This window comes from Rousettus aegyptiacus, unplaced genomic scaffold, assembly GCF_014176215.1.
Source record: "Rousettus aegyptiacus isolate mRouAeg1 unplaced genomic scaffold, mRouAeg1.p scaffold_m13_p_8, whole genome shotgun sequence".
NCBI lineage: Eukaryota > Metazoa > Chordata > Mammalia > Chiroptera > Pteropodidae > Rousettus > Rousettus aegyptiacus.
The window spans coordinates 83,251,761-83,273,599 of NW_023416311.1; the positions used below are offsets into that span (position 1 = coordinate 83,251,761).

General features: G+C 34.3%; 1 protein-coding gene across 1 annotated transcript in view; it reads right to left on the minus strand.

The window, feature by feature from the left end:
* Nucleotides 1–8,792: 8,792 nt before the first annotated feature.
* NDUFS4 (NADH:ubiquinone oxidoreductase subunit S4) overlaps nt 8,793–21,839 on the minus strand; it is an 83,374-nt gene continuing 70,327 nt past the window's right edge. The window contains exon 5 of the mRNA XM_016142362.2: nt 8,793–9,011. Within this exon, the coding sequence (XP_015997848.1) occupies nt 8,908–9,011 (104 nt within the window). The 3' untranslated portion in view covers nt 8,793–8,907. The remainder of the gene's footprint in view (nt 9,012–21,839) is intronic.

A 21,839-nucleotide genomic window follows, 5' to 3' on the forward strand; every position in this document is an offset into this window, starting at 1 on the left:
TTTGTTTTGTTTTTATTTTTGGTGGTGGTGTATGAGTTCCTTATGTTTTTTGGATATTAACCCATTGTCAGATGTATCACTGGTGAACATCTTCTCCCCTTCAATAGGTTGTTTTTTCATTTTGTTAATGGTTTTCCTTGTTGTGCAAAATCTGTTTGATGTAACCCAGATGGGATTTTTTTCCCCCTGAGGAGACAGCCAAATTTTTTTTTTTTTTTTTTTTTTTTTTACTAAGAAGGATATTAGAGTTTATTGCCTCTTTTCTTTTAGGAGTTTTATGGTTTTAGGTCTTACATTTAAGTCTTTCATCCATTTTATATTTATTTGGTATACGATGTAAGAAAGTGGGCTAGATATTTTCTTTTTGCACATATCTGTTTCCCCAGCACAATTTATTGAAGAGATTGTCTTTATTCCATTGTGTATTATTGCCTACCTTGTCTCATAGGTTGACCATATAGGTGTGGGTTTATTTCTCAGTTCTCTATTCTGTTGCATTGATCTATGTGTCTTTTTTTATGCCAGTACCATAGTTTTGATTACTTTAGTTTTGTAGTATAGTTTGATATCAGATAATGTGGTATCTTCAAGTTTGGCTCAAAATTGTTTTGGCTATTCAGGGTCTTTTGTGGTTCCATATAAATTTCAGGATTATTTGTTCTAGCTCTGTGAAAAATGCGATCGGTATTTTGATAGGGATTGCACTGAATCAAACTGGATTGCTTTGGTAGTATGGTGATTTTAACAATGTTATCTCTTGCTATCCAAGAGCATAGTATAGCCTCCCATTTATTTGTATCTTCAACCTCTTTCTTCAATGTCTTATACTTTTCCTAGTATAGATTTTTTAACTCCCTGATGACATTTATTACTAGGTATTCTATTTTTTTTGATGCAATCATAATAGGATTGTTTTCTTAATTTCTCTTTCTGAAGGTTATTGGTGTATAAAAATGCAACCAATTTCTCAACATTAATTTTGTATCCTGCTTCTTTACTGAACTCATTTGTCCTAATAGTATTTTCGGTGAATTCTTTAGGATTATCTGGAAGAGGCTCCTGCGCAGGCCAAAGTCAGCCGTCTCTTGTGCAGGTTTTGAGGCTGCTTGATACAATCTACAAAGTTATCCGGGGTTAGTTACTTGGGAGAGACTATGCTATGAACTGAGGCTGCTGCCATTCGGGCTGGGCTCGGGACTCTTTGGTGGGCACTATGATGCAAATTGATGTCAGCTGGCACTTGTGCCGGGCTTGGAGCAACATGATTGGAGTTATAATGCAAGTTGAGGCCTCTTACCACTTTTGATGGGCATAGGGCCACTTGGCAGGAGCTACCATGCATGCCATTTCTTGAAATACATTTTCTTCCCTTTCCTTTCTTGCTTCTCCTTCTGGATCCTAATAATGCAAAGGTTGGTCCACTTGGTGTCCTAAAAATCTATACCATCTTCACTGCCCTGTCTTCAAGTTTATTAATCCTTTCTTCTGCTTCAACTATTGTTGAAATCCTCTAGTGTATTTTTCATTTTAGTTATTGTATTTTAAGCTCTGTAACTTCTAGTCATTACTTTCTTATATTTTGTTAAAGGTATGTGTTCATTATTTTCCAAGTTCAATAAGCATTTTTATAATCATTTTGATACCTTTATTTGGTCATTCGCTTATGTCTGTTTCATTATGGATTTTTTTTTTTCCCCTGGGGTTCTCTCGTTATTTCATTTGGAACATATCCCTTTATTTTCCTTGATTCTCTGTGTCGGTTTCTATGCATTAGATAAAACAGCCACATCTCCAGTCTTGAAGGAGTGGCCTCGTGTAAGAGATAAGGTTTAACTCTGGTCTATCTCTTGGTTCTCTCTCAACCCTTTGTCATTGCCCAAGTAGTCTATTTAATTTTAGTTCCCAATAGTTGAGGGTGTGTCAAGACTTTATTTTTTACTATATTATTTACCTTTTGGCACTTGGCTATTTTCTTCTCTGGAATTCTCTCCATATCTCTTTGAGAGGCGTAACCCAAAATAATATGCAATGTGTACTTGATCCTTTAGAAGTTTAACTGAAGCAATTCTTCACTTATTCCAAGTAATTCTTTGGTACAAAGTGAAATTGTATTATCTACTCCCCAGGGCCATCACATATTGTTACATATTTACTTAATTCATATTCATCTTATGGTCTGTGATTCTTCATCTCTTTCCCTTTGCTAGCAATTTTCTTCTTACATAAAGTTCAACTATTCTCTGTCTTGCATTTGTATAATTTACATTTTCTAAGTGCACTGCACTGTGCCCTTAGGTGAATTGCTATTTGTAGAAAGAGTAAAGCATGCTTTAATTTTGGCATATATTAAACTCACATGTAAATCCCTCTAATAATCATTTTCAAAACATTTCCACCTATTTAAGAATTGTAAACTGGTATCAAAAACAATTTTGTTGTTTTCAGATTTGTACGGCCGGCTTGCAATAATATTAACACTTTTAGATTGGTTGGCTCATGTTTTTGTAAGTTACTCTCATAATTAAATGAAAATAATCTTCTTAAGCCACTCCCTCCACAGGCCCTAAGTGCATGGATAGACACAGGAGATAGAACTGCTTCAACTTCCATTTCAAAGGGTAGTACCGATGTCCAGTGAAATTGTGGGGGTAGGGCCACCTGGCAGAGCCTTGGAAGTCTAGTGTCCTTCTCATCAAGAACTGAAGCATGGGCACAGACTCTGAGGTGAGCTAGTGTAGGCAGTGCCCTTCAGCTGTGTAATATTGCTACCCCAGTGGGTCCAGAGATGGAACATCAAAGCAAAGAGAATTATTCTTAAGATTTCATGTTGTTTGCCCTGTTAGGTTTTGGACTTATTTGGGTCCTCTCAGCCCTTTCATGTTTTCTGTTTCGTCCTTTTGGAATGCAAATATCTGCCCAATGTCGGTCCCTCCACTATGTCTTGTTAGCATATCACTTGTTTGGTTTCACAGGTGCGTAGCTGGAGAGCATTTTGTCTCAGGATGAATCATATGCTGAGCTTTACCCATATAAGATTTAGAGTTGATGCTAGAACGATTTTAGACCTTTGGGGATGTTAGGATGGAATGCATATATTTTGCATATAAGGATATGAATTTGCGGGGAGGGACAGAGGCGGAATGTTATAGGCTAAATGTTTGTGTGTATCTCCACCAGCCAAAAATTTGTTGAAATCCTAATTCCCAAAGTGATGGATAAGGAAGATGGCCTTTGGGAAGTGATTAGGTCTTCAGCTATCATTATTGGGGTTAGTACCCTTATAAAAGAGCTCAGAGAACCCTATCAACCCTTCTGCCATGCGAGGACATAGCAAAGAGATGGCTATTTATGAAGTAGGCCCTCACCAGAACCCATCCATGCTGATACCCTCAGACTTCCAGCCTCCAGAACTGTGAGAAATACTTATTGTTTATAAGTCATCTAGCCTGTGGTAGTTTACTATAGCAGCCCAAACTGACAAAGACAGTAATGTATAATACAAACCACTGACATCAATTAATCAGATACTAAATTGTAACCATTAATGAATTCTATCATTGTGAAGAAAACCAATAACATATATCCTAAAGAGGTAACTATTTGTTATAAAGATGAACTAAACTTCATGATGTATCTTCTTTGATTTTAATATAATTTCCTTCATTCATACAAAATTTTATCACTTTGAGAATTATAAAATCTTCAGATTCAAACTCTTAAAGTTTTAGAGGTCAATAGTTATTTATTCCTACTGAAAATATCAGTAGATATACTGATATATACCCTACTATTGTTGGCAATTTTCTCTAGATATAAAGATGTCATTATGAGTAAATTTGAGTTAGATATTGAAAACAAGATTAATTATATTACTTTGTACCCACACATATTGCTTCCATTGTCTACCCATAAACCACTAATTAATTCAAGCATTCATAACATGTCAGTTAAGTACTGTTTATTCTAAATTATAAGCACACTTTAAAAATTATACTGTATATTATTTTACTTAAGTCCTCTTATCTATAGGCATCCTGCTTTATCTTTACATGTCACATTATGATTAAGGTTTAAAAAATTACTTAAATTAGAAAACTTAGCAGGTATTTAACCTAATGCCTGGCCACAAATAAATGATGTGAATTTATTTCCATGGAGAGGACATTTATAAAGTATCTACTAGGTGCTTATTTATTCAATGGCATTTGATAAAGACACTAAGGCACAGAGAAGTAAGTGGCACATCTGACATTTAAGGGTTGTCTTACTTAGGAATATTGTGCTTTTGGTTCTTCTCTAAAGGAAATGAACTCATCTTCCCATGCATAGATTTATAAACAAAAAACCAAATCACAGCAGAAAAATAAATGTTTCATTAAATAAGGTATGTTAAGAATTTTGTTTTACACAATAATGGAAAATTAGAGAAGTATCTTATTTTTTAATATTTACAGATGTTAATTTTGAGTAATATTTCCTTCAACATTTCTTCACTTTGCCTTGTTCCACATGGACCATCCTAGTCATGGTGCAAATAATTGCAGGAATGGAAAATCTGACTTTTGGACTATTCTGTAAACAAATTCTAACAAATTCAAAAATCTTCTAAACCAAGTATCAAAAACTTGTTATTTTTCCATTTATCCATTAATAGCCATACATGCTCATAAATCATGCAAATCATAAAGTGCTGCTCTGACATCACACTGAGGGTTTTATCATTTAAATTAGTTGATATACAATATTATACTAGTTTCAGAAATACAACAAACACAGTGATTAGACATTATATACTTTATGAAGAGATCACTCAGATAAGCCTAGTACCCATCTAACACCGTATAGTTACATTATTATAGATTATGTTCCTTATGCTATACTTTACATCCATGACTGTTTTTTTACAACCGGCACTTTGAACGTCTTAATTCTTTCACCTTTTTCTTTGCCCAAATTCCCAACCACCCTCCTATCTAGCAATCATCAATTTTTCTTGGTATCTATGTGTGTTTGGTTTTTAGATTCCACATATAAGTGAAATCCAATGGTATTTGTCTTTCTCTGACCTATTTCACTTTGCAAAATACCCTCTGGGTACATCCATCTTGTCACAAATGGAAAGATTTCATTCTTTTTAATGACTATTATTCCATCATACACACACACACTTACCATTTGTCTACTGACAAACACTTAGGTTGCTTCCATATCTTGGCTATTGTAAATAAAGCTGCAATGAACATAGGGGTGCGTATATCTTTTCAAATTGGTGTTTCAGGTTTCTTTGGAAAAATACCCAGAAGTGAAATTTCTGGGTCATATGTGATAGTTCTATTTGCAATTGTTTGAGGACCCTCCATACTGTTTTCCATAGTAGCTGCACCAATTTAAAATCCTACCAATGGTGCATGAGGTTTCCTTTTTTGCCACATCCTTGCCAACACTGGTTGTTTGTTGACATACTGATGATAGGCATTCTAAGAGATGAGAGGTGATTATCTCATAGTTTTGATTAGCATATCCATAATAGTGATGTCGAGTATCTTTTCAGGTGCCTATTATCTATCTGTATGTCCTGTTCGGAGAAATGTCCAAGTCCTCTGGCCATTTTTTAATTGGATTGTTTTTTGTTCTTTGGTGTTGTTATATGAGTTCCTTATATATTTTGGATATTAATACCTCATGGGTCGTATCATTGGCAAATATCTTCTCCCATTCAGTAGATTGTCTTTTTGTTTTGTTGGTTTTCTTCACTGTGAAAAAACTTTTTAGTTTGATATAGTCCCATTTACTTATTTTTCTTTCCCTTGCCCAAGGAGACCTATCACAAGAATATTAGTGATGTCAAAGAGTTTATTGCCTATGTTTTCTTCCAGGAATTTTATGGTTTGGGGTCTTACATTTAAGACTTTAATCAATTTAGAAAGTGATCATTTCCATTTTACCCAACATTTACTGAAAAGACTGTCTTTAATCCATTGTATATTCTTGCCTCCTTTGTCATCGATTAATTGAGCATATAGTCGTGGGGTTATTTCTGGGCTCTCTTTTCTGTTCCATTGATCCAGTGTATGTTTTTATGTTAGTAACATACTGTTTTGGTTGTTTTAGCCTTGTGGCATAGTTTGATATCAGGTAGTATGACACTTCCATCTTTGTTCTTCTTTCTCAAGATCGATTTGGCAGTTCGAGGTCTTTGTGGTTCCACATAAATTTTCGAATTATTTGTTCTAGTTCTGTGAAAAATGCCTTTGGTATTTTGATAGAGATCGAATCGAATCTGTGGATCGCTTTGGGTAGAATAGACAGTGTAACAATATCCATCTTTACTTCATCCTTTCCAATTTGGATATCTTTTACTGTCTGATTGCTGTGGGTAGGACCTAATACTATGTTGAATAAAAGTGGACATCCTTATCTTGTTCCTGATCTTAAAGAAAAAGCTCTCAGCTTTTTCACTATTTAGTATGACGTTAGCGGTGAGCTTGTTATATGTGGCCTTTATTATGTTGAGATATGTCCCCTGTATTCCCCACTTGGCTGAGATTTACCCCTCCCCCCCAATATATGGAAGTTGAACTTTGTCAAAATGCTTTTCTGCATTTATTAATATGATCGTGCCATTTTTATCCTTCATTTTGTTTATATGGCATATCACATTAATCGATTTGCAGGCACTAAACCAACCTTGTATCCTGGAAATAAATCCCACTCAATCACGGTGTACGATCTTTTAAATGTATGGCTGAACTAGGTTTGCTAACAGGCTGTTGTGGATGTGGATGTTTGCATTGATGTTCATCAGGGGTAGTCTATAAATTTTTTTTTTTTTTTGGTACTGTCTTTGGTTTATGGTATCAGGGTAATTCTGGCTTTGTAAAATGAGTTCGGGAGCCTTTTCTTCAGTTTTTTGGCATTGTTTGAGAAGGATGGGTATTGATTATTTTTTGAATGTTTGGCAGAATTCACCTGTGAAGTCATCTGGACCACGGTTTTTGTTTGTTGGGAGTTTTTCATTACTGATTCAGTTTTGTTAATAATTATTAGTCTGTTCAGACTTTGTTTCTTCCCAGTTCGACCTTGGAAGATAGTACATTTCTAGGAATTTATCTGTTTCTTTCAGGTTGTCCAATTTGTTGGCATATAATTGCTAATAGTTCCTGATAATCCTCTGTATTTTTGTGGAGTTGGTTATCTCTTTTCTTTCATGCCTATTTATTTGGGCCCTTCCTCTTTTCTTTTTCTTGCTGAGTCTGGCTAAAGCTTCATAGATTTTGTTTATCTTTTCAAAGAACCAGCTCTGGGTTCATTGATTCTTAGTCTCTTATTTTGTTGACTTCCACTCATCTGTTATGTCCTTCCTATAGTCAAGTTGGGCTTCGCTCGTTCTGGTTCTTCTAGTTCCTTTGGGTGTAAGGTTAGATGGTTTAGATGAGATTTGTGTGTGTGTGTGTCTTGAGGTAGGCCTGTGTTGTTACACATTTCCCTCCTAGAACTGCTTTGGCTGTGTCCCATAGATTTGGGGTGTTGTGTTTTCATTTTCCTTTGTCTCAAGGTCTCTTTTGATCTCTTCCTTGATCTGGTCGTTAATCCATTTATTGCTTAGTAGCATGTTATTTAGCTTCCACATGTTTGTGTTTTTCTAATTTCATACAGTGGTATCACTGTGATTAGAGTAGATGATTGATATGATTTTAGATTTCTTAGATTTATTGAGGCTTTTTTGTAGGCTAACATGGTCTATCCTAGAAAGTGTTCTATGTACACTTGAAAAGAACGTATACACTGCTACTTTTGGGTAAAATGTTCTAAAAATATCAATGAAGTCCATCTGGTCATTTAAATACGCTGTTGCCTTGTTGCTTTTCTGTTTGGATGATCTATCCATTGATGTCAATGGAGTTTAAAGCCCCCTACTGTGACTATATTACTGTTGATTGCTCCCTTTATGTCTGCCCGTCAACATTTGCTTTATAAAATTCTCCTATGCTGGGTGCATAGATGTTTATAAGAATTATATTCTCTTGTTTAATTGACCCCTTTAATTATTATGAAATGCCTTGTCTCTCATTATAGCTCTTGCTTTAAAGTCTATTTCATCTAAGTATTTCTACTCTAGCTTTGTTTCCATTTGCATGAAAATTTTCTATCCCCTTGTATCTTTCAATCTGAAGTCTTTTTGTAGGCAGTGTATATACAAGTCTATTTATCCATTCAACCACCCTATGTCTTTTGATTGAAGCAGTTTAGTCCATTTACATTTAAAGCAATTGATAAGTATGTATATATTGCCATTTAATATTTTCTGATTTTTTTGTTGTTGTTGTTCTCTGTTCCTTTCTTCTTGGTCTCTTTTCTTGTATGTTGATGACTTTAGTTTTGTGTCTTGACTCTTTCCCTTCATTTCTTGTATATCTCTTGTGGAGTCATTCAGGCTCAAAGAAGCTTAGATAATATAAACTTCTATAAAGTCAGGAACTTCAGTAATAAGGAGATTGGATTTAGGTTTATCACATTGCAATGTAATCATGAATTTCTCCACCTATGATAAAAGAATTTCTAAGACAGCATTTTAATAGCAAAGGCTGGTAGTTTTATAAACACCATTAAGGTGAGAATGCCTATAAAAAGCAAGCTTAAATGTTGCAGCTGATTTTAAGCATTCCATTTTAATTTTTTAACTACTGTAATTTCCTAGAGGTATACTGTATACCAGAAATCGCAACATGTTCAGCAACATGTTCAACTTGAGATATCAAAAAACATTTAAAATAGACACCACAAAATATATCTTTAGTTTAAAGGTCAAATTTATTAGGAGATTAAGAGATGTATTATACATGCACTATAAATACTGCACAGCTGACTTTATTCACAGTCAAGCACAGAGATACAGTCAGTGCCAATCTATTTGGTGGATACTCTTGTTCTTTTGTTCCAAGAAAAGTTTGCACCATAAGACTTGGACTTGGGTTTCGGAACCTTCCTCTCTTCAACATCATAGCTCCATCCTAGAAAACAAAAACAAAACCAAGGAACAGAACTGAAGAGTTCATCTGAAGAACACTGTAAGCAGAGGCTAATGTTCATAAATTTATCATCAGGAGTACATGTCAACACATTTGAAATATACTTAGTAATTTGTTCCCTTATAATCCTGTGACAAGAGGGTTCAAAATATTGCCTGAAGATGATTTACCATCTCTCGAATTTAAAAGTGTAACCCATAATTCAATTTCTCCTTGCTTGATATTCCTTACCAATTACCAATGGTTATGCAAAATTTTCCATTCCTCCATGTGGTTTAATAACTACAATGAAGAACACTGAATAATATATCATGTTTCACTGTTTTCTAAAAGTTGGTGCCTTTACAATAGTTTGGCACTCACTTAAAACAATACAGAAAAACATGTACATACCTATATAAATTAGAGTTGGAGTGGATCATGAGAGATCACTTGGTTACACTCCCTGAACCTTGACAGGATATTGATTAAACTTAGAATGTTTTTCATTATTTGGTTCAAGGGCTATCTATATTAGAATGCCACAGAAGTACTTGATAATGCCAATTCTTAGGCCTAACCAAAGGCCACAGGATCAGAATCTGTACTTTACTGATCCCAGGAGATTTTTATGCATTAAAGTTTGAGAATCACTGGTCTAAACGGTTTGTTCTCTTCTAAGAGTCTATATCCTCCTCTAAAGCCCTTCACAGTATTTTGTAATTTTGAGAACTAGATTTATTTATGTCTATGTCTTCTAAGTCTACTTCTTCAGTTCTCTTAAGATAGAGAACAATCTAATCAACATCCTCCCCCTGGAAAATATAATTCAGTTACCTTTCAATTCCCTAGTCTGAGCAATCTCTAACTTTCACCTGTCTTAAGATTCATTTTGCATCCCTGTAATTTATCATTCTCTCTCAGGACTTTCTTCAAATAATTCATCTTGAAACAGCTGCTTCATGGCTGAGTCATATCATGTATAAAATATCCAAACTGAATATTATATAGTCTACTTAAGTAAGCGTTATCTTGAGAGTTGTCATGTGTTCTAGTGCTTCTTGGTGACTACACTATTTGTGCCTACAAAACTTACATTTCAATGACCCCTTAGAATTCAATTTTGCCACAAAACTGAAGCCTATGAAACTCACGTCATAGTATACTGCTACTAATAATTCCACTGCTAGAACTTTTCATTTGCTATAAGGAAGTAGAAAAGGAAGAAAGTAAATGAAACAAACGATTTAGAAATACAAATAAGACATCAGAATCCTGGAGAGAAAATATTGATTCAATTCACTTGGTTATCATAACTTTAATTTCAGAGTAGAGAAAATGTTTTGAATACTTTTTAAAACACAATCACAAAGTTATATGTTACTTTAAGAAGATCCGACTTATAAAATAAGTACGTCAACAAGTGGTTATTTAAATTTCAAAAAATTTACTAAAGGGAATAAGAATAGTACCTATGTCATAGGTTGTCAAGTGGATAAACAAGCTCATTCTTGTAAAGTGCTTGGAAATTTATTTATTGAGTTTTATGAGAAAGGTACTTTTCTAAAAGCTTTATGAATTAATATGTACCTTATATAACTGACGGAACAGGCACACAGAATGGTTAGGTAACTAGCAAAAGGTCACTCAGCCAGGAAGGGGCAGAATCAGGTTTGAAAACAGCCCAATTTGGGGGCCTATGCCTTAATTATACTGACTCTTGGGATTTATAGCAAGTACTTAATAAATGTTAAGCTATTCTTTCTCCCCCAAATTTGATTTGTAATTACATATCAAATCTATATGAAGTGTTAGTATAAATAAAATTTCCATCATATTGGTACCCATTAATTTTGAATTTGTGATGTTTCGGATCTAATTAGGTATAATTTGGCCTGGTTATTAACAATAGAAAGGAGTCTGGGTAAGCAAATTAGTATTGTGAACCGAGCATCATAATTTTTAACATTATAAACTTCTCAAGTACTTCTTTCATTAATCAACAGATGATTCTGGTAATTATAAAAGATAAAGCAGGTAAATAATACGTAATGAGCATTTGTTATTCATTTAATAGTATTAATTGCCTACTCCATGTTGGGGACTGTTTAGACACTATAGGTAAAGCAATGAATAAAACAAAAAATTCCTCAACTTTAAGTCAGTAGGGGAAGAGAAATTAATAAATATGTACAATATTAGATGCTATAGTAATACCTATGATTAAAAATATACATTATATGCTAATGAGCACTAAGGAGAAAACATTTTAGAGAGGGTAGACAGGGAAGCCTTCCCTCCCTGAGATCACATGTGAGTGAAGACCTGAAGGAGGTCAGAGAGTGAGTCTAAGGATGTCTGGGAAAAGCACTTGCATACAGAGAACAGCAAGTACCAAGGCCTGAAGCAGGGATGCTGGGTAGTCTACATTCTATGTCCTGTGATAAGTGCTTTAAATGCATTTATTGAGTTTTAAAATTGAATTCATAGGTTGCTTGGCTTATGAGGTAGACATTTTTTTACACCCCAATTTTATATTTAATTATGAGGAAAAAACAACAGAGAAGGACAAACAAGCAGCCTAAAGGCAACCTGGCTAATAAATGACAAAGCCAGGATTTTAACCCAAGTCAACTTTACAGCTATGTACCCTAACCATCTCATAAATAAAACTTCACTTCCTTAGAAATATCCTGTAATTGCAATTTTAACCAGTTTCACCCCTTTCCTTTCAATCTGTGATTTTATAACTTTTTTTTTTTTTTCCTTTTAAGAATCCCTGGAAAGTGAGTCTATGTCTCCCATATGACCCCACTAGTTGTAAAGAAAAGAAATGGTTTCTAGTTTCGATTCTGTGTCTGGTTATAATGACTGTTGGTAACTTACCCAAGACATCCATAATCTTTTCTTAACACATGATGGTTGATAGAACCTATGTCCCTCCCCGCTCTGCCTCCCAACACATTCTCAAACCCAACAGAAACATTATAAGAGGAACTGAAGAAATGAGACAATACTTGGAAATATTTAGGAACTGGTATTCTATATGGACACCTGATAATCACTTTCTCATTTACATGGTTAATCTGTCTTTCAACCACCAGAAAGAATTTTTTACTGAATCAGAATGCAGTCCTAGCTCTATTATCTGTTTTGTTGATGGAGTCTCAAAATGCTGTCAGGGTCACTGCAATGTGAGAAGACTCAGGTTTTGTACACATAAAGGAACAACTGGTTTGGGTTTTCTCCTGGTAACTAAGGAGTGAGCTGGCTCTTGGGGACTGGAAGCCAGATTATAGTTACTGTTGATGGTGATAACAACAATAAATAGAAGTATCGTTATAGGGATTGGAATGTGGATGGGCAAAGCACCCTGTGAAAACAAACACACATGGAGGAAACGTGCATTTGCTAATAGTAGCCATATCTACATTATTACTCTACCACAGCCACCCATGATTGTTAGGATGAGTATAGGGAAAAGTTTCTTTCCCTCATTTTTCTGTTGTACACAACTTTGTTCCCAGAGCTGCACAAGCAAATGTGCTTCTCTAAGTGAAAGCAAAAAAGGGTATGAGTAAGTCTAATGACAATTCATAATAGAGACTGAAACACAAGTCACAGTCTACATCTACCTCCCTTTGAATTTTCTATCTATGATTCAGGAGACTTTTCTACCCTGCAGGACTGATGCTATAATAAAAATTTGCTTTTTTTTATGAAACTATTAAGAATCTGACCACATAGCCAAGCATCCCTCTTCAAAATGTTTACCTTACAGTGCCTGAATAAACAAGTTTATTGGTCCTACTATATTTCATAGCACAATCTTTCCCAAGTTATATATATGTTTTTTTGTAATATTGTGGCAATACAAAGGCTTCTGGAGCAAGCAGTGAGATTTAGCTAAAAAGACAAAATAACCATAAGAATAACAACACTTGAAAAGACATTAAACATCTGTACTTAATGGGTAAGTTATAAGAATGGTACTTATCTTTTTCTACTTCCCATTTGAAAACTTGTTCTTAAAAAGAAAACTTAAAAGAAATACCATATAGAAATTTAAGAATAGAATATTTGTGAAGTTCTATAAGAATTTATTTTTAACCCTAAAATCAGGTTTATTTTTGTTAAAGAAATAACTCAAACTTGATTTTCTGAATGAGAATATAGAAGTGAAAACATGTGCACTCCCTTAAGAATGCTTATATAAAATCAAGGTGTAGTCTATGACAATGGTCCCATATGTTGTTCTACTGAGACACTGAAAACCAGCCCTGTTCCTCCCAGCTGTGCAGCAGCAGCAGATCAAAGCAACTAAGCCCAGGGCAGCTGCCCAGGGATGGGGCAAAGCTCCTAGGGCTGCTCTCACTTCCCACTGAGGAGAGCAGCCATATGGCACGGATTAACCACAAATCCAACCACCAGCACCTAAACGATGAGAAGCGGACTCTCTTTGCTGTTTCACACACTGGAATGCTTTCACAAAGATATTCTGAACCTTAAGTCCTAGTATCAGAGAAGTACTTCTGGCAAATGCTCTAGTAAACTTAAAATATGACCTGTAAAATCCTATACCCATTTTTTTTTTTCCCCGTCAGAAATACACCCATTTATTTGTTGGTCTCCAGACTGGCTGGGATATTCTGTTTTCTGTGATTATGTTTGCAATAATTGTTTCAAATGCCACCCCTCACCACCACCCCCCAAAAAAGCCTCTGAACAAAACCAGATCACAACAATTAAGTTGTGCATTCCATGTATGAAACAGAAAAAGAAAATTCCATTCATTTTTATTTACAGAACCATTTAATATTTGGTTCAGTAAAGCAAAAATCCAGAAAAACATTCATCAGTGCTTTTACTGCTTATGAAATATTGTTTTTAGTAATGTTGGTTCAAGTCTTGCAAAAGGTATTTCTCCTCTAATAACCTAATCTCAAACCCTGATTTTAGTTTGAAAATGAACATTTTATTGATTTCTCCTATTGTCCATTTCTGTACAAAACAAGAACCACCACATAATTTGGCACAAACTGGCAGTCACTGCCAACTGAGGCATAGGATCGGAATAGTAAAGGCTTTAGGAGGCCAAAGCGAGAGATGTTGGTACTTGGAAGGTTTTAAGATTCCTCACCAGGCTATGTATTCATATTATGCTTCGGTGAAAGCAAAGCACCAACTTATAAAAGGGGGGTAGGGGGCTTTAAAGGAATTTCACTTTAATATTTGGGATGGGGTCAGAATGATTTAAATGTATCTTAGATCATCTTTTATAAAATATTATGGAGCTGAAATAACTGTTTTGGATACACTGGCAAAGTTCTCCTTTTCATAAAAATTATATAAAATAATTTATACAAGCAAATAAGGTGAAAATGTCAGGCATGAGAAATATTAGATAACATCTTACACCTGTCAACAGCTGTAATACCTCAAAAAAAAAAAAAAGACTCTACCTTTGATGTGATGGTTGACAGTCCCCTTTCACCTTTCAAATAATATAGTTGCTACACAGTATTACTACTTCCAAAGCAGTAATTGGAACCACATTATTCAAAATTTGCTACAAAACAAACTGTTTTGTGTTCCAAAAGTGTATTTGAAAATCAGTCATTACAAATTTAAAATACATTTTTCTAGAGAAAGAAACTATACAACAATAGTGGATATCCAAAAATCACTCGGAGATTTTGATGTAATTGGTCCAGAGTGTGGTCTGTGCACAAGGATTTCCGGAATCCTATTTAACTCACAACACACTAGGAACCTGACTAAGCGATGTAGAATGCTAGCTCTATGAGAAAGATTTTTTTCAGACTTCCAATAGGGAATCTAAGGAATTCATCTCTCTCCCTCAGGAGCCTTATCAGTCAAGTTGAACATTTCCCTAGCCACAAGACAGACAGTAAGTACCTGGGTCTGGGGATTGGAAAGAAAAGAGGTAGATAGAAAAATAAATTGGTCCTTCCAGAGAAGACTATGCACTGTCTATAGTATAACAGATCTTAGCCCTATTCATTGTCTTTATTTTGTAACTCTGTAAGTTGTAGGTATAAATAATATTTGCGGATTCTATATTTGTGAATTCACTTACTAAAATTTATTTGTAACCCTAAAATCAACATTCGCGAAGCTTCCATGGTCATTGACCATGACATGCATAGAGCAGTGATCAATTTGAGTCACCCCAAATAAATGTTTCTAGCTGAGGTCAAGTAAGGTAATGCTCTGCCTTCTCATTTCACCTCTTGTTCTGTAAGCAGGTATCGTTTTTGTGGAATACTTGCAGTCACATTTTTCTTTTCTTTTCCTTTTTTTTTTTTTTGCATTTTGGTGCTTCTTGGTGATTTTACTGTTGAAAAGGGCCCCCAAGTATAAGACTTTCTAGTGTTCCTAAGCACAAGAAGGCTGGGATGTACCAATGTGTGTTAGCTCAGCTTTGTTTAGGAGAAAGTTCTAGTGCTGTCAGCCCTGAGTTCAATGTTCATGAATCAACAATACACATGAAATGAGGTTTAGATAAACACACATAAAAACAAAGTTATGTATTGATCAACTAACAAAATCTTGTGATCGGAGGCTCACAGGACTCTAACCCTGTATTTTTCTAGGAGCAGTATTCCAGTATTCTCAAATTTAGTGTTCGTGGCGACTTTACAGAACTGGTGCCTCCTCCCACTCCCCCGTACCAGTTCCATCTCTATTTGCAATTCATCTCAATATTACTTTATACAAATTTGAGCTGTATTGGCTTTGCCTATGAATTGGTTATAACATCTGCCTATACCCTTATTTCATGTTCATTTATATGTATATATTAGAGTTATGATTTTATCTCAGAAAATATTCTTTTAACAATTTTGGCAGTTCCACCAAGATGCCTAAAAGATTCATCAGCCAAAGCCAAGCGAATTTCTTCACCAGAAGTGGTGTGCCTTACTTTTAAGCTCAGGCACATCTTTTCTTGGCTCCAACAGGTGAACTTAAGAGAACTTTGCTGACACTGTTTTTCTAATTTTAATTTTGCTCTCTACTACTCCTGGGTATTGGTGTTATGGTCTGATTGTTTGATGATTCCTTTAAATGGATTAATGGTTTTAGAGATCTATTCTCTGCTGGATGAGAAAAGAGAAATTATGGCTTGTTAGTCTTTTCTGTCTATTTGAGCTCAACAAATGAAGAATTTGTACTAGTATGGACCAGTGAATTTCATAATTCTGTTTACTAATATGACCCATGGCTAATATTTTAGAATTGAAGTTATAAGCTCTGTGTGACTATATGTCTGTCTACAGGTCTGTCAGTTAAACAGGTGTGTCAGTTTAGGAAAGCTTATCTCATATGTTTAGGTAATATTTTTCTGCCTCCAGGTGGTATTAATAAATTATATAAAATTTCTTTAGGGGGCTCTGTTCTGATTAGCTTGTAGAGAAAAATAAGTGCGTATGTAAGTGAAGTAGTCCTAAAAATTCTTAGAAAACAAGGAAATTGAACTTCTAATACTTTAACATGCTATATTTAGAAAGTATTCTTAGCCTAAAAAAATTTAAGAATTCAAGTTCAGATAACATAGGTAAATCTTTGGCAAACATGACAAATTTAATTTTGGTTTAATTAAAATAGCAATGTGTTCCCTAATTTATCAGTTTAAATAAAATACAAATATTGATTTTCATTCTACCTGGATATGTTCTTATACAAGTTTACAGATCAAATAAGCTAGCATTACTTCTGTTAAATGTTTATAATTCCGAAAAATGTATATTTGTGTTTATCCAAAATGAATCATTATTCTGACAATTTTATTTCAACAGTAATTATTTTGTAGTATGTCACTGTGAAATAAATTTCCAAGATTTTTGGGTAACTTAAAACCTTATTAATGGATATTATTTAGATAGCTAGATTACTTCTAAGAATACTGAGCATTGGTCGCTAAACAAAAATTTAAGTTTATATACTTTTGCTTATTTTTATAGAGGCTGTAACTTTGGATTTGTTAATGGACACATTTATTTTTGCAACTTGGAGAAGCTGGACTATAAAGAATGTACATAGTTGTAGAAAGTTGTGTTACATGCATGAGTTTTGCTAGTCTAAGCTTTCAAGTATCTGGTTAAAAGACACAACTAATACATATAAATGAAACTACTTATAGAATAGTGGTAAAAGATTAGAACTTTGTATGAAAAGTAATGAAGTGTGCTTTTGTTCACTAAAGGAAAGATAGTAAGGTTTTAAAGTAAATGTATTTCAGAATAAGAAAGAGACTGGTGAAGGACAAAACCTGAATGGATGGAGAAATATGATTTGCAAAAAATTTTTGTCTTATAGTATTGTCTGAAAAGGTATGAGATGTGTTAAAATCTTTGCAAAGTTGGCTCAGTTTTGATAAGGTTATTTCATTAGTTTACTATTTCTTTTACGTACAATATGAAGAATTATTTTTGTTTAATCTGCTTAGATTGCAAAGGTTCTATGGCTTATTAGAATAACCCTATTTGCTTTATGCTAACTTTAAGTCCTTGATGACTTATGTAAGAGCTCAGGTTTTTTAGTTACATTACTTTCTATGTTTATAAGTTTGATAGCCACTTAGAAACGAGCAAATGTTTCTTAGACACCCATGATCCTGTTCCTAAGTATTCAAATCTGACAATTTTTGATTTCTCTCCCACAAATCACACCCTAAATGGAAACTAAAAACATTCAGAATATCTTTGCACCTAAAATTATCTTTGAGATTCCCCAGAGGAACTCTGGAAAATCACAAAGATGTATTCTTTCAAACGTAAAAAGAAAGGTGCTAGACATAATTAGGTTTATTTGATGTGCTACTATAGATGAGCTGCATGGAAGAGCTGTCAAGAAGAGTTACTTAACCATCCTGAGGTACAATGTTAATACAAGTATTTCAGAAATTGTATACTACATGCTAAGAATAGAGATTTGTCAATGCCCTTACTGTCCACGGTACCTTTATCAGAAGAATGGTGCTGCTTTGCTTGATATCAGACAAAAGTATAGGTTATCAGTCATAATGTCAGTTATTTTTAAAAATATTAACCTGGTTACATCTTTACTTCTTTAGTTTGGATCTTGTATCTTTTAGGCCAGAATAAGTAAATTGGAAATCCGTATCACTTATCTAAGGAATGTTATTTTTTATTTACTATAGTTAGTATACAATACTATATTAGATATATTATTTTCAGGTGTATAGTAGTGATTCAACATTTTCATACTTTACAATGTGATCACCCCACTATCACTATACAAACTTATCAAATGTTATTGACTATATAATTTCCTTCCACAAACTTTCCTTCCACTCCGGCAACCATCCCTTTAGTCTCTATGAGTATGCTTTTGCTTGTTTGTTTTTTCATCTCACATATAAGTGAAATAGGTATTTGTCTTTCTCTGACTTATTTCACTTATTATTATTATACCCTCTAGGGCTATGCCTGTTGTGACAAATGGCAACCTTACATTCTTTTTTACTGCATAACATTCCATGGTGTACATATATCACTTCTTTATCCACTCATCTATCGATGGACACCTAGGCTGCTTCCATATCTTGGCTTTTGTAAACAATGCTGAAATGAACACTGGGATACATATATCTTTTCGAATTAGTGTTTTCATTTTCTTCAGAAGACTATCCAGAAGTGGAGTAGATCTATTTTTAGTTTTTTTTCGGAACCTCCATACTGTCTTCCATACTAGGTGAACCAATCTGCAGTTGCACCAACAGTGAACAGGGGTTCACTTTTACATATTATTTGTTGACTTTTTGGTAATAGCTATTCTGACTGGTATGAGGTTTTATTAATATACAGATATTAAGGAACTACCCCACATTTACTGAATCTCTTTATTTGGTACTGATATATTTTTGGTATATTCATGGTATATTATGTCTCAAGATTATTATATCATATCTCAAAATTTTTTCTCTGTAAAGATTATGTTCATTTTTATAAATTAGATGAACATCTACTGTCTTTGAAAACATGTTTAAATAATTGTTTACAGATAATTTGTCTATAACATTTTCGGAAAGACTTTAATGTCATTTAATGGCATTATTCTTGTTATGAAGTCATATAGTTAGTTCACTTTTGCAATTCATCATTAATGTTAACTTCAGCCATTTTAAGTCTTAACATTTGCAAATACTTTTGTTTGTTTTACTGTGATACTTCCCTGAGAGCTTTGACAAAGACAGACTGTCTCAGAGTTCCATGGAAAACTTTATTAGGTACTTTGTGATACAGGCTTCTGATGGCATCACTTAAACAATTTTAAGGCCATACTAGTGGACCGAGTAAGATTTCCCAGAACTCAGTTGAGAAGTAGGTAAAGACGTGATCAGTGAAACAAGAATTAACTGCTTAGGACTGAATGAGTTGATGATAGATTGTAGTTTTTATTTGGAATATTTTTGATATTAATGTTCTATTTTCTGGACATATAAGGAAGTTATCTTTCTTCTTGAGGTATTTATAATTTAATTACAATTTGGTATACTTTGCTTTGTAAACTAAAATTTATATCATTTGTAAGTGATATGCTACACTCCCTGCATGACCTCTGCAGAATTTGGGAATTCCTGTCGAATATTCTTATTTTCATGATAGTAGTTATTTCTACATGTTCAATTAAAATAAGACCACCTTTTTATTAAAACGTAATTGGAAACAATGGTTATGTAACCAAAGCTTTAACTGGAATGACATATTTGAGAATGAAGATAATTTAATCAGGAGCCAATGCTTACAAAGTCCTTCTAGGGAAAGTGGCCTGGCTGGCAAAGTTCTCTAAGGTGGTGAGAAACCTTAGGATAGTTTGAGAACCTCAGGATATTTTGCAGACTTTGAAGAAGGAAGGAATTTGCCCAAGTTAATACATGCCACAGAAAAATCTGGTAGCAAGTTGTTGTTTTGGCTTCCTAGTCTCAAGAGGCTTTGAAAAGTTCAATTTAGATTCCTTATGAAATTTTTCAGCAAAGAAAAAGAAACCTTAAGAAGACTTTGGTGGTAAAGGGGAGCAGAATGTGCCTCCCCATAACATGCTTCTTTGGTATAAGGATTATCTTGGGCGATTTTTAAGAAACTGTAAACATAGGAAAATCTCTGAAAACAGTAGTAGCTGCCCTTGGGTGAGGGGCATTTACATTTACAAGGGAAATCTTAATTTGCTCCAGAAACATCTAGAACTAGAAACTTGTAGATGGAGGCTAGGATTTAAATCTGCATAAAAACCATACCTTTGTTTATAGTGTCCGATAAAGTCCCTCAACTTACTCTCCCATCCCTGTCATGGTCATCTTTTGTCTTTAGTTGGAGACAAATCTTTTAAGGAAGTTGCTAGGGCCATTTGGGGGAGTCGCTCGGATTTCCTGGGTATCTCCTCTGTACAAAGGAGGTAACATGTTTTTAAACTTGTTTTACCATGTTATTTTTATTGAGGGGGGGCGGTTCTCAGCCAAGAAGAAGGGTAGAAGGAAATGTATTTTTCCTTCCCTATAATGATATGAGGGAGGAGAAAATTTCCTCGTTTCCCTCTAAGAATTAAATTGACATTAGACAGATTAACAAGAGAAAACAGCTTGAAGCCACCACCTTAAATACCATCTTTAGATGAAAACAAGAAAAGATGTTAGGAGTGGTGGAGTCAGTTGAGGGAGGTTACCAGGGAGAGCACAGCAAGAAAGAACAAGGTTGTTAAGCAGATTTCAGCCTTCTGCATAGATAAGAGCTTCTAGAGGTAAGGTCATCGCCCTTTTCCAGGCACAGGGGTGACACACCCTTAGAAATGTAAATTTTTTTTTTTTTTTTTTTTTTACAAAGGATAACTTCTACTTTGGTTTCCAGAGTTTCACCCCTATTTGATATTTCTTAAATTTAACCAGCCTAAAATAATTCTTATGCTGAAAGTCATATTTTGGGGTGACAAATTGTTCCCCAACAGTGTCAAATTAACACTCCTGCTATGCCTATGTGAATAATCAGGCTAAATATCCCAATTTTATTTTGTGGTCATAAATAATCTTTGAGATTTTTTAAAAATAAAAAAACATTTAAGTGTAAAACTACATCAATAGCAAGCCTTTTCCCTTCCAGGTAATCTGATTTTAACTCAGTTCCTTAAGTTGTATATAACTGATAGATGTGCAAATTACGTCCCGTGTCCTACAGCTAGTGATTTAATTGACTCCCTGCTCCAATTCTGTATCTGTTCATATTCCTTTTTGCCATATAAATTTGTGCTGTTTCAACTTTTACTTTGAACTGGTTATTATATCTACCTAGTTCCTTTATATCATGTGAATAAAATAAATTCTTTAACACATGTTTTATATCTGTATGAGACTCAATTCTTTGTATGAAAAATTTGTTTTTTAACAGATATGAATGTGAGGTTGAGCCCTGCATTAGAAGGTTTAACTTAGGTCGAAGTGTAAACCTCGCAGCTGGTGTCCTGGGTTGTAACTCCAATCTCTTTCTTTCCCTGGATCAAGAGATTGACCTGTCTGCATCCTTCCCTGCTCCTAACTTCTGTGACTTCAGAGGTGAGTTTTCATTCCCAACAGACCCACTATGAACAGAATGTAGTTTATCTTGTCCTTTTATTCCTAAAAGAAACCCTCTATTTTGAGAATTTCAAGGAGTTTTTATAGTTTACAACAATGAGAAAAACACAGGGGGTGAAATGGCAGACCAAAGTTTCAAAGCAGATCAAACAAGGAAAAAGTCATTTCTGGTTTTCATTAGCATGTAAATGGTAGTAGATCCTAGCCTTTTACTACCAAAATTT